This window comes from Myxocyprinus asiaticus, chromosome 31 (genome assembly GCF_019703515.2).
Source record: "Myxocyprinus asiaticus isolate MX2 ecotype Aquarium Trade chromosome 31, UBuf_Myxa_2, whole genome shotgun sequence".
NCBI classification, from domain to species: domain Eukaryota; kingdom Metazoa; phylum Chordata; class Actinopteri; order Cypriniformes; family Catostomidae; genus Myxocyprinus; species Myxocyprinus asiaticus.
Window position 1 is genome coordinate 18,718,134 of NC_059374.1, and position 13,360 is coordinate 18,731,493.

The following is a 13,360-nucleotide window of genomic DNA, read 5'->3' on the forward strand; positions in this document are numbered from 1 at the left end:
CTGTCACGACTGCTATGTTGCTCGGAACTGCACCCAAGAATTTCACACACTATTACGCTTGTGTATATGGCTGTGTGACAATAAAGTGATTTGATTTGATTTGATTTGAAGATTACATTTCTACAAACTTGACACACGTGTTTTAAACTAGATTTTTTAAAAGATTTCTAATTTTTATCACCTCAGACAACCAAATTTTTTCAGTGACCCTTATATGTTATAATATGCTATAATCTAAACCGTAGTCAATACAATGCAAGTGAATTGTGACCAAAACTTTGAAGCTCCAAAAGCACATAAAGGCAGCATAAAAGTAATCCATAAGCACTCTTCTTTCCTAAGAGCTCTTTTTTTTTTTGCATTTTTCATGCATATCGCCACCTACTGGGCAGGGAGGAGAACTTACAACAAAAAAGGACTTAAATATTGATCTCTATACCCACACTTATCATATCGCTTCTGAAGACACGGATTTAACCACTGGATTCTTTTTGATTACTTTTATGCTGCCTTTATGTGCTTTTACAAGCTTCAACTTTTTGGGCACCATTCACTTGCATTGTATTGACTGCACTAAAAGACACAAAGCAGTCGTAGTGCACATGCATCGAACACATTTGTATTAACTCGCGGTCAAAAGAGTATACTTTGAAAGGCAGCGTGGTTGACCAGGTGCGATCTGATCTGGAACACAGGAAAACGAAGGATTCCCCAGGCCTTTAAAAGGATCTGTTTCATAACAGGCTTTAAAATAAGATTATGATATATGACTTACCTAGGGCAATTAAGGCATTACAATGATTTGAATAACACAAAGGAATAGAGGTTGACTAAAACAAAGGAAAGATGAACAACTGAATAAACAGTGAAGCACAAATAAATATAAATACAATAATGAAAGAATAAGATATATGAAAATTAGAAAACAATAGTACATACAATACATTAAATACAGTATAGATGAATACAATAAGTAAATAATTTCTACACATTCTATTTTTCTTAGCTTCACAATTCATGATGGATTTTCATTAGGCTGTGGTCAGCTGATGTTTAAAAAACATGTCAGAGGATTACTAGACTTATATAGGTCAGTGGGGCTAACACGGTTGCATCTGATTTTGATTTTGCAGCAGAACACAAACGCGCTATACAATAACAGAGTCAAAAGTCAGACAGTGCCAGGACAAGACAAAAGACAATGGGCATAAATGAATTCAGCCTGAGATCTTCTTTTCCTTAAAATATATGGTTAAGTAGATCTTTCTTTGTCAGTATTTAAGGTTTCTTGCTGATCATTACAGTGGTGTTGAATGCAGTTAGCATCTTGTGCTGACAGCAGGGAAGATAATGATCACTCAGGGCACCGCCAGACCAAAATTAATTCACACTGTCATTCTACTGAATCATTGAAACAAAACTCTGACTCTGCCATCTGACAGAAATGGCTCTGCAGGGAAATTGAATCTGCCCTCTGCCTTTTCAGAGTCAGGACACAAAGTTATAGATTGTAGGTGAAAAGTTATAGCCAATTTTACAACTTCATTGCCATGACGACATAACACAGTTAAAACTATGATTTAAACAAATTTACAGTGCAAATAATACATGAGTAGTTTTAACAGAGGAATTAATGTAAGTGCTTTTATAAAATTATAAGCTTCACATTTCTGCCTTTAAACCCTCCAAAAATTGGCCCCCATTCACTTCCATTGTAAATTCCTCACTGTAATTTTGATTTTTGCTTGTTTTAAAGAATAGGAGGGTCAAGTCGAAAATAATATTTGTTGTAATCAACATTATACCACAAATTCTGTCGATTGAGCTTAACTTGTATTTAACCTGGAATATTCCTTTAAGATAGGGAAATGTGTCCCAGGTTGACAATACAAGTGTCCCACTTTACCAGTATTGATTGAAAAATAAATTGGATTCTTCTTCCCAGTTTTTAATATTTCTTAATTTTTGCTCTTGACTAAGGTAGGAGATGTCCTAAGCTTTCTATAAAGGTATAATGTCAGGTCATATGGCATTTTGATCATAATTAAAAGTGCTAGAAAATGTATAAAATTCCAAAAGTGTCCCACATAGGCCTGAATTTCACCTAAAATCTTGATGTTTAAAAAAAAAAAAAGTTTAACCAAAATAATAATTGACAACACACAAATTGTCAATCATGTTTGTGCAATCAGAACTGACATACGTCATTTGAACAGTCGCCAGACAAATGTCAACATAACTGTTTTTAAGGGCGGGGCTAATGATTTTCATCCAGTCACTGTCGCCGCTGGGAGGAGCCGTTTACAGTGGCCGCTTTTGAGAAGAGTTTAATCCTCATCCTGTTACGCTGGATACTCGCTGATTTGTATAGTATATCGAGCAACCTAATGCTGTGGTTTAGTTTATAGATCTGGGAGTGTGCGCGCACACACATGGTTTGCTCGCTCGCGAGTAGACAGCGGATAGCAATGATATTATTGGGCGGTGGACATAGAATATGACCTTTTGTGAGAACGACGAGCGCTTGGAATTTCCGTGCTTATCGTTAAATAAAGCCTCTTTTTACACTATTTTTATTTTGATTTAACAAGTCTCGGTCGCACGCGCAGTTTGGATTTTCTCTCCAGAATGGATCGTGTGAAGAGTTCCATGCAGCAAGTCCCGAACCCGATTCCCAAAGTGCTCAGCCGCCGGACTGGAGGTGCCAATAGTTTGGAAGTTGAAAAGGAAAACTTCGAGCGCAGTCAGGTAAGGAATTATAGGCACTGCGGGACAAGTTTATTCATGCATGTGGGTCATTGTCATATAAGGTTGTCTGAGGTGTTAAAAATGAGAAATCTTAAAAAAATAAAATAAAATTATGTTGTTTAAAACACATTTGTCAAGTGGTAGAAATGTAATCTTTATGCCCACGTTGGTTTCATAACTTTTTAGAAAAACGTTAATGGCATTTTTTTTGTTGTTTTTTGTTTGTTACAAATTATCTTAAAAATATGTATTGGTGTAACTGTCAAGTAAAATATACTTTCCCTGCACCTTGTTTACACGTGAGTATACACAGATTAATCGTTAATTTAAAAAAAATGTAAACATATTTTTAGGCACTTTTATTTATATATATATATATATATATAAGTCACGAATATCAAGACGTTTTTGGTTACTCCAGCTGACCTCAACAAAATGTGCCTTTTAATAAAAATGTCAAAATATCTGATATTTTTTAAAAACTTCCCACAGTCATTAAGGTCTAATGGGGTTACACCACCTGACTTTGATTTGGTAGACAATTATTTTTTCCAAATAATTATATATATTAGCAGTTTCACTGCTCATATTTTTTTAAGAAATAATATGTTATTATTACAAACTACTTGCCAACATTATTTTTTTTTCAAGAATTTCAACTTTTAATGAGACTTAAAATTATTTTACTGACTCGCTTACATCACTTGGACATTCTTTTTACTTTAATCCCCAGAAAAATACCAAATGACTTTGAACTCGTGGGGCCTGGGTAGCTCAGCGAGTAAAGACGCTGACTACCACACCTGGAGTCACAAGCTCGAATTCAGGGCCTGCTGAGTGACTCCAGTCAGGCTTCCTAAGCAACCAATTGGCCGGTTGCTTGGGTGGGTAAAGTCACATGGGTTAACCTCCTCGTGGTCGCTATAATGTGGTTCTTGCTCTCGGTGGGGCATGTGGTGAGTTGTGCATGGATGCCACAGAGAATAGCGTGAGCTTCCACACGCGCTATGTCTCTGCAGTAACGTGCTCAACAAGCCACATGATAAGATGCATGGACTGATGGTCTCAGACTTGGAGGCAACTGAGATTCGTCCTCCGCCACCCAGATTGAGGCGAGTCACTACGCCACCACGAGGACTTAGAGCACATTGGGAATTGGGCATTCCAAATTGGGGAGAAAAGAGGAGAGGACCCCCCCCCCACACACACACCAAAAAGACTTTGAACTCCAAAATTGACATTGAAACCATTTTTATCATAGTTAAGGATTATTCAAGAAATAGTTTTGTGTGAATTGCATTTTTTTTAAAATGTTTTTTTTGAATAACTTAACAGATCTGGACCAAAAATGAGCACCCCCATCATTGACCCGTTGACCCATGTATCGCCAGTGAGCTCTTTGAAAACGGTTCACAGTAGCAGGAGCAGAAAGATTGCTGGGAGCTAAAACAAATGATGAATTTAAATAGTATAGTATTCAGTATTCAAAGTACTTAATTGTCTCACATGCTATTGTGAAAATCACAGCTGACTCTACATAGTGTGTGTTTGTTATGATGCTCACCTTTTTTTCAGTCATCTGAAGCAATCCACTAATGTGTGTTTGCTAAAACCATAAAATTAATGTTTACTGCAATGTAGAAGCCATAATGTTTACAGACAGAACAGAAACTGATTGCCTCATAAATTCACTTTCAGTTCAGTGAACCTTAGACCATGGACATATCACACCTTCTTATTATCAGTGGCTGCCAATCAGTCCAAGTTCTAGTATCACTAATTTAGGATGGGAACAAAGTTCTACCATGGTACTCCTTTGGTTTATGTTTATATCGGTTATTGCTTTCAAAGAGCCATTACGATTGTATGCACACAGGTAGGTGGAATCCACATGGGTGTAATGAGAGGTTTAACTCATTAGTATCAAAAAGTTCATTTCGAAGGGTTCCTCTGTGAGCGAATCCTGTGTTTCCAAACTGATGCCCATTTATAGAGCAGCTGTTAAAAAGCTTTTAGCAGTTTAGAGATGCAGTACTAAAACCGATGGGTTGAGTTTGATGGTCATGGATTCTGGTACATGCTATCAGCCTATAGTCCATTTTCTATGTGTGAGAAAATGGTAGATGTAGTCTTGAGTCTTTTGGAAAATAATAGCACAAATAAAGAGCAATACAATTTCATATATTTATGGTAAGCCTGAAATAATGCAGACAGTATCCGGGTGTCTGAGTCTAAAAGTGTGTTGTGAGGTATGGAGGAATGCATTCTCATTGTTCATGCACTCTTCTCTAGATGAAGAGGGGGTCTTCCCCCTCTTCATCCAGAGACAATCAGGCAAAGTAGGTCACATGAATGAAGCTGCAGTCGACTGCCCTAGTGGTGGGTTTCAAGTCTTAAACGGCACTGCCTCATTATTGCCTCTGTTCGTTGCGGCGATGCAAATTTGCTTGATTTTTGGAGTGGTAACAATGACTCCTCACAAGCTGCACCATCATGTTTGATTCAAGCATGCTCAGTTCAGTTCTCACGTTTACAACTAGGACAGTGGCATGGATTAGCGAGACTCGTGACGCATGCACCTTGATCACTGGGTCAGTCCCAGGCACGGGAGTTCAGTTGAAACGTTTGCTCATTTGCTGTTTGCACAGCACCTCAGCAGTCTTTTGACGCTTATTTGATTTAATCAAGCTTTAATTAAACTGAAATGTTTAACAGCTTTGACAGTACAAGACTGTGACTGTCATAAACAGTCATCCAAGATATCCAATTATAAAGCCTAAAAGTATGTCATTCTTCTTCGCACAGACATGTGAAAATAATCCTTAAAATGAAAATTCTGTCATCATTTACTCATCCTAAGAAGTTTTTCCAAACTCATATGACTTTCTTTTTCTTCTGTGGAACACATATTAGGCAGAATGTTAGCCTCAGTCACAATTTACTCAAAAAATCAGGTCTTAGTGGGAAATTATACTGTGAGCAGTCCGTATCAGCTAGTTTTCCTGAAGGAAGTCAGATCCCATAATTTCCCGTCTCCTTTCTGCCCTTGGAACTCTATATTTAGATTATTGGGCCTTCTGTGGTGCGAGTTCGGCCTGTTTTAAATGAGAGGATGTTAGTGTGGTGCTCTGTAATGACATGAGCATGGTTTGCCTTGTGGCTGGGTGTTAGAAGACTAGTACCTACTTAAAATGTGTTTCATGAGGAGGAAATCTTAGCTGGGAACATTTGTTGCGGTCAAAGTCTAGCAAAGGGGCATCCGGCCAACCTCGAAATCTGCATGGGTGAAAACATGTTCAGCGAGTGTTTGCCAAATATAAGTAATCAAAAAATCAGTCATCATGCGCACAGTAAACATCCTACAGAACGTTTTGTATCAGGCAGTGTTCAAGATTAGCTTAAAGGGATAGTTCACCCAAAAATGAAAATTCTCTCATCATTGATTTTCTTTCTTCTGCTGAACCCAAACGAGGATTTTTAGAAAAATATTTCAGCTCTTTAGGTCCATACAATGTAAGTGAATGGGTACAAACATTTTGAAGCTCCAAAAAGCACAAAGGCAGCATAAAAGTAATTCATAAGACTCCAGTGGTTAAATTTATATCTTCTGAAGCGATGTGATAGGTGTGGGAGGGAAACAGATCAATATTTAAGTAATATTTTTTACTATAAATCTCCACTTTCACTTTCACATTCTTCTTTTGTTTTTTGGCGATTCACATTCTTTGTGCATATCGCCACCTACTGGGCAGGGAGGAGAATTTATAGTAAAAAAGGACTTAAATATTGATCTGTTTCTCACCCACACTTACCATATCACTTCAGAAGACATGGATTTAACCACTGGAGTCATATGGATTACTTTTATGCTGCCCTTATGTGCTTTTTGGAGCTTCAACATTTCTGGACCCATTCACTTGCATTGTGAGGACCTAAAGAGTTGAAATATTCTCAGCAGAAGAAAGAAAGTCATGTATATCTGGGATGGCATGAGGGTGAGTACTGTAAATGATGACAGTATTAAATTTAAAAAATCGCTTTAATGCTAATTCAGGTCATTCTATTTTTGTTTTTAATTTTCCTGTATTTCCTCCTGCTGCTATATCAAACTATCCCACTTTAAAGCAGTTAAGTTTATGACCCTGCATCTCTTGCGCTTGTGCGTTCCTTCCTGTGTTTGTTCCGTTCCCGTGGAGGAATTCTGGGGAGGAGACTAATCTTGCCTCCCTCTGTTTTTCCAGGACTCACCAGCACATACCCAGACAGTCTTAATTTACTCTCTAAGCACTCAGTCTCTACTTTCTCTGTCTACTATAAATGTCCTACTTTACTCAATACCTTAAGTATCTTAATTTGTAAGTCACTTTGGATAAAAGTGCCTGCTAAATGATTAAATGTAAATGGCACTTTCCATGAATATAATACTTTGCTGTCTCAGACTCCCAGCACTTGTTTAACATATTCTGCGCAACTATCTGAAAGCAGACACTTCTAGTTATGCAAGCTTGATTTTCAAATGTGTCAGACTGCAATTTGCATAACACAATGCAAGTATGCGTTGCATTCTCAATGTTGCCACAAGGGACACTATAGCGGACATTAGTGTGAACTGTCCACTTCTATGATGAGTTTTCTCTTTCAAGCTGATTACTGTGATGGTGGAGCAACTGTTTGAAGAGAATATTGCTGAGCAATTAAGGTAAAGTCAGTATATTCAGAGCAACTTGCCTGAATAATAACACATCCAGTTTGATGGCCCAGACTTTTAAAGGTAATTCTTATCGCCCCCTTGAGAACTGAAGATTGCTACCACCACAGTAACGCAAGAACACACGTTATGTAAGTTCAACTGAACCCCATGCTGGCAGTACATTGGTAACAGCGGAGTCTATCAAATGATATTTTGAAAAACAGCTGAAAAACAGTCACAGCCAGCGCAACAGCTTGAAAGAATGCACTGAACAGAGCGCATTTGTTCAATTTCAGTTACTTTTACAAAGGAAATAATTACACGTATATCAAAATACATCACAACCCAACATGTATGGCTATCATAGTTTAAGAAACGCTGCTTTAATCCATGAGTGAAAGTGTCAAATAACAGGACGGTTACTGCGAGTATTAAGCGAGTAGTATTCGGCTGGTCATATGATATCAACATGGCCGCCCCCATGTGCGGACCCTCTTCATGTAGAATAAAAAAAGCTTTTATGAGGTTACTTAAAGTGACTGGAGTCTTTATCTCATGTGAGATGTCATGATTTTATACAAATATTTCAAAATGATAATAAATTTCTTTAGGAGTGAAACTTTTTCTAATGAGGGGAAAAAAAATACTGAGTGCCCCTTTAAAATGGTGATTTTGGTTAAGTCTTTACCTTCACTTCCATTGCAAGTGCCTTACTGTAATTGCGTTTTTAAATAAATAAACTAGGGACAATTCAAAATGTTTGTGGTAATCAGCACCACAAATGATGTCTATTGAGTTTAACTTGTATTGAACCTGGAATATTCCTTTTAAAGATTCAAACTCCCTTCTTTTCTACACTCTTTCTATCCGATATGTTCAAGTTTTACTGTAGTTCACCCTGCTCTTTTTAATCTAGACTAGGGGGTGAGCAGGGTTTGTTGGTGTCATAAACAGCAGGAGGGCATGTATGAAAAGCCCTTAGACAGCAGAACACGCTGGCTCTGTGGCCTCACTTCTCTCGCTGTGGATTAAAAATCCTATGCAGGTTTGGCGGGCAGCCAGATGTTTGTGCCAGAAACAGTGTTCGGTTCATACTGCCTCAAACGTGCCATTAATGCATCTAATCCCATGAATGTGTCTTTATCCACATTTTAAATACAGATTTATGGTTATTTCATGTTTGTTAGAATTTTTTCAGCAGTTCTCAAAACAACTATGTAATTTTATTGTGCCTGACGTGTCATTATCTAAAGAGGGCAATAAACATGGTTTTTGTTTACTGGAGAGTGGTACAGTATGTGTTGCCTTGTAAGCCTTATACATATTTTGAAACTTTTGGTTAGTGCGAGGACCGACATAGACATTGAGACATAAAGAGTGTGTGTACAGTGACTCATTAGCACTGACACTACACAACTGCTATAGTGTCAGACTGGTTGGAATGTGTTTGACTAATGAAGCACGACAGTGTAAGCTGTTCCGATGGGCCTACCACACGGTACCAGGAAGTGATTGCCAATTAAAGAGCACGCTTTGTTTGGAGAAGCTGCTCTGTTTTTCCTTTTTCTGACATTTTTGTGTGTGTGTGTCCGTGAGTGTTTGGGTGGTATAGTATAGCTTATGCAATTATTAACTAATACCATATCCAGATCAACTGATCTTGTAGCCCTTTAAATGTAAACTGATGCTTTTTGGTCCTTTTTGCAATAGATTTTTATGGCAGAGATTTAGCTATGCAATATAACTGAAATATTCATTCTAGTAGATCAAGTAGTCTATTTGTTCTAAGTTTTTTTTTTAGGAACTTGGGTTGTGTTACATTAAGGTTTTACTTTTTGATGATTCTTGTGTGATGTTTTGCATGACATTTTTATTGTGTTGTGATGGTAAATGTAATATAATGTTTTATATGGTACTACTATTTCACTTGTGGTTGTTTATGTTTGTTTTTTTTATGCCGGTGATCATGTATTTTGTATAAAGGGAAAGTTCACCCAAAAATTAAAATTCTCTCATGATTTACTCAACCTCATGCCATCCCAGATATGTATGACTTACTTTCTTCTGCAAAACACAAGCAAAGATTTTTATTTTTTAGAAGAATATCTCCGCTCTGTAGGTCCATACAATGCAAGTAAATGGTGACCAGAACTTTGAAGCTCCAACAATCAAATAAAGGCAGCATAAAAGTAATCCATTCGAGTCCAATGGTTTAATCCATGTCTTCTGAAGCATTCCAATTGGTTTTCGGTGAGAACAGACTAAACTGTAACTCCATCTCACTGTACATTTTGCTATTGCAGTCTGTAGGTACGATCATGATTTCAAGCTCAATTACACTTCCTTGTGTTTGACACATGTGCAGAGCGCTAGATGGCGCTATAGGAAGTGTAATTGATTTTGAAATCATGATCACCAAGGAGACTGCTGATGTCAAGATTTATTGTGAAAAATGAGTTACATTTTGGTCTCTTCTCACCCAAAACCATTTGGATCACTTCAGAAGACATGGATTACTTGGACAATAAACCATTGGAGTCATATGGATTACTTTTATGCTGTCTTTATTTGGTTGTTGGAGCTTCAAAGTTCTGGTCACCATTCACTTGCATTGTATGGACCTACAGAGCTGAGATATTCTTCTAAAAAATCTTTGTTTCTTTTCAGCAGAAGAAAGAAAGTCATACACATCTGGGATGGCATGAGGGTGAGTAAATGATGAGAGAATGTTCAGTTTTCGGTGAACTATCCCTTTAAATAGATAACAGAACTCTGGCATAGCTTGAGTTAGAATTACAAACAAGTTCTGTGCTCAGAACATTTACCCCAAATGTACTAGTTACTTTATTGCTGCTTTGTAAAATATCGCTATCAGGTGTGATATATCCAATTGTTTATGTAGTAACTGTTTTTTCTATTAACTGCCTAATAATAATCTAAATGTTTGTACATTCTTTATATATCTTCACACATATCTCATAGTCTTACTGTTCATATTTAAACATAACAATAAACTTAATTAAATCCCACTGTTCTTCACTTCTTCTGTTTGCACACGAACACCTGTTGGGTTAATAATATATGGAGCTGCTGATACTGCTGTACCAGAGTCACACAAGCAACCAAACGAGGGCGCCATTTGCCTAAATTATACATGGTTTTAGTAACGAGAATATACTAAATTAGATTGATATTATTCTAGCCTTTATTGTGTTACAGACTGCATATTATTGAAAAAAAAAAAAAAAATTATATATATTACACACATACACTGGTGGCCAAATGTTTGTAATAATGTACAGATTTTGCTGTTTTGGAAGGAAATTGGTACTTGAATTCACCAAAGTGGCATTCAACTGATCACAAAGTATAGTCAGGACATTACTGATGTAAAAAAACAGCACCATCACTATTTGAAAAAAGTCATTTTTGATCAAATCTAGACAGGCCCCATTTCCAGCAGCCATCACTCCAACACCTTATTCTTGAGTAATCATGCTAAATTGCTAATTTGATACTAGAAAATCACTTACCATTATATCAAACACAATTGAAAGCTATTTGGTTCGTAAAATGAAGCTTAACATTGTCTTTGTGTTTGTTTTTGAGTTGCCACAGTATGCAATAGACTGGCATGTCTTAAGGTCGATATTAGGTCAAAAATGGCAAAAAAGAAACCGCTTTCTCTAGAAACTCGTCAGTCAATCATTGTTTTGAGGAATGAAGGCTATACAATGCTTGAAATTGCCAAAAAACTGAAGATTTCATACAAAGGACAGAAAGAGATGTGGAAGGCCAGATGTACAACTAAACAAGAGGATAAGTACATCAGAGTCTCTAGTTTGAGAAATAGACACCTCACATGTCCTCAGCTGACAGCTTCATTGAATTCTACCTGCTCAACACCAGTTTCATATACAACAGTAAAGAGAAGACTCAGGGGTGCAGGCCTTATGGGAAGAATTGCAAAGAAAAAGACACTTTTGAAACAGAAAATCAAAAAGAAAAGGTTAGAGTGGGCAAAGAAACACAGACATTGGACAACAGATAATTGGGATAGAGTGTTATGGATCTTAACCTCATTGAGCTTTTGTGGGATCAGCTAGACTGTAAGATGCTTGAGAAGTGCCCGACAAGACAGCCACATCTATGGCAAGTGCTACAGGAAGTGTGGGGTGAAATATCACCTGAGTATCTGGACAAACTGACAGCTAGAATGCCAAGGATCTGGAAAGCTGTCATTGCTGCACATGTAGGATTTTTTGATGAGAACTCTTTGTAGTTTAAGAAGGTCTGAAATTGTTTTTTTTCTTTTTTCAAATTGTAATATTAATTATTCATGTTATTAATGTCCTGACTATACATTGTGATCAGTTGAATGCCACTTTGGTGAATAAAAGTACCAATTTCTTTCCATAACAGCAAAATCTGTACAAAATCATACAACTTTTGGCCACCTGTGTGTGTATATTTTATATATTTGTCTTTCTTATCATTAAATTTACCATTACAGTGAACATTTAGCATAGTCTGGTTTTCTTTAGGAGCAATATATTTATAGACCATATTTTTGTCTGAGTGGCTGGTCAGTAGTGTTTTTGTGTAGTTTTTGTTGGAGGATGCCATCTCAGTCTTGCTATACAAAAGTGCCTCTTCTGTTTTTAATGATGTAAGATGTGCTCTGAAGAATGTTGTGTTTGCTCTCCCTTATTGTCCTTTTAATTCAAAACCTTTGTCAAAGGTTGTGGCAAATGACACCAGTATATTAAAAACCTCCTTTGACGTTACAGTATAAATTATGTGTTCTATATCTGCCAGATAATAGTTAGTCCAGAGATTAGCGAGAGGTTCAGTAAACCTGTTTACCACACACGCGCTCTTCTGGGGTGGGAATGCCACCCCTCTTCCTGGACTTGGAATGCGTTTCTAGAGCGTTCTTTTCCAACCATGAAAGTCTAGCCATCTGCCAGTCGGCTCTCCGGCGGCGAGGACGAGGGGGAAATAAGAGCACGGCAGGGAAAAGAATAGGAGAGGGACTATTCGATACCAAACAGGGACACATGTTGAGTTAACGGACCGTGCCTCCTTCCTCTGACTCCCTGAGCGGATTCGCAGGCTCTCTTCCCCGGCTTTTAAGTCCTGACCAGCGAACCGATCCGCATTCGCCTTCATAGCACCGTTTGAAATATGGACGCGAATAAAATGGTAGGTGGCCGACAGAATGTTGATAGTTAGCCAGGGTTAGTGGGTCTTCATGTTTTGGGGGGTGGGGAGGGACTCGCGTTGCTGTTCGCGGTGTTATTTTGTATTGAGGATTCTATGATGTGTTACATTGTGGCTGAAGTTACCGCATGTTAACTTGGGATTTAGAACGTCGCGAACGTTCATTCTAGTGACCGTTACATTTAAACGTGTTGCACAAATGCCGCTAAATAGTCGTTAGCGCATTAGCTAGTATAAGGTTGACTGTGCTCATCAAAGATTTCTCCAAACATTCCCACAAAGAATGAGGGATTTGGACGGAGTCATTGCGAGTGGGCTTATTTAAGCATATTTCGAAGGAGGGAATTTAAAATGTAACGAGTGAACCAGTGCATTTCAGTGCAATGCACATTTTGAAATAATGTTTACAAATGTAAGCAAAAAAATCTTACAATGGAAGTGTATGGGGCCAGTCCACAAACGTTGAAATACTCATTGTTTCAAAAGTAAGCAAAGGGAAATGTTAACATTATACGCATTTACATGATTTTAGATGATAAAATGGGCTTTATGGCGTTCAGCAGATTTCAGGGATTACATTCGTTACATAGTCATGACAACAAAGTTGTAATAATGGATATAACTTTACACAGATAGGATTACCGAGCAATTGTATCACACTAAAATCATGCTGACATGTGTCATGTTTACGTCTTGTGG

The 13,360-nt window shown here is 37.6% G+C and overlaps 2 protein-coding genes across 2 annotated transcripts in view; one reads left to right on the forward strand and one right to left on the reverse strand.

The window, feature by feature from the left end:
- Positions 1 to 13,360, reverse strand: part of LOC127422339 (putative lipid scramblase CLPTM1) — a 49,232-nt gene that overhangs the window by 20,702 nt on the left and 15,170 nt on the right. The gene's annotated exons all lie outside the window — the stretch shown is intronic.
- The window catches only part of LOC127422357 (huntingtin-interacting protein 1-like), a 77,040-nt gene continuing 64,669 nt past the window's right edge, over positions 990 to 13,360 (forward strand). Inside the window, exon 1 of the mRNA XM_051665815.1 lies at positions 990 to 2,748. Within this exon, the coding sequence (XP_051521775.1) occupies positions 2,629 to 2,748 (120 nt within the window). The 5' untranslated portion in view covers positions 990 to 2,628. The remainder of the gene's footprint in view (positions 2,749 to 13,360) is intronic.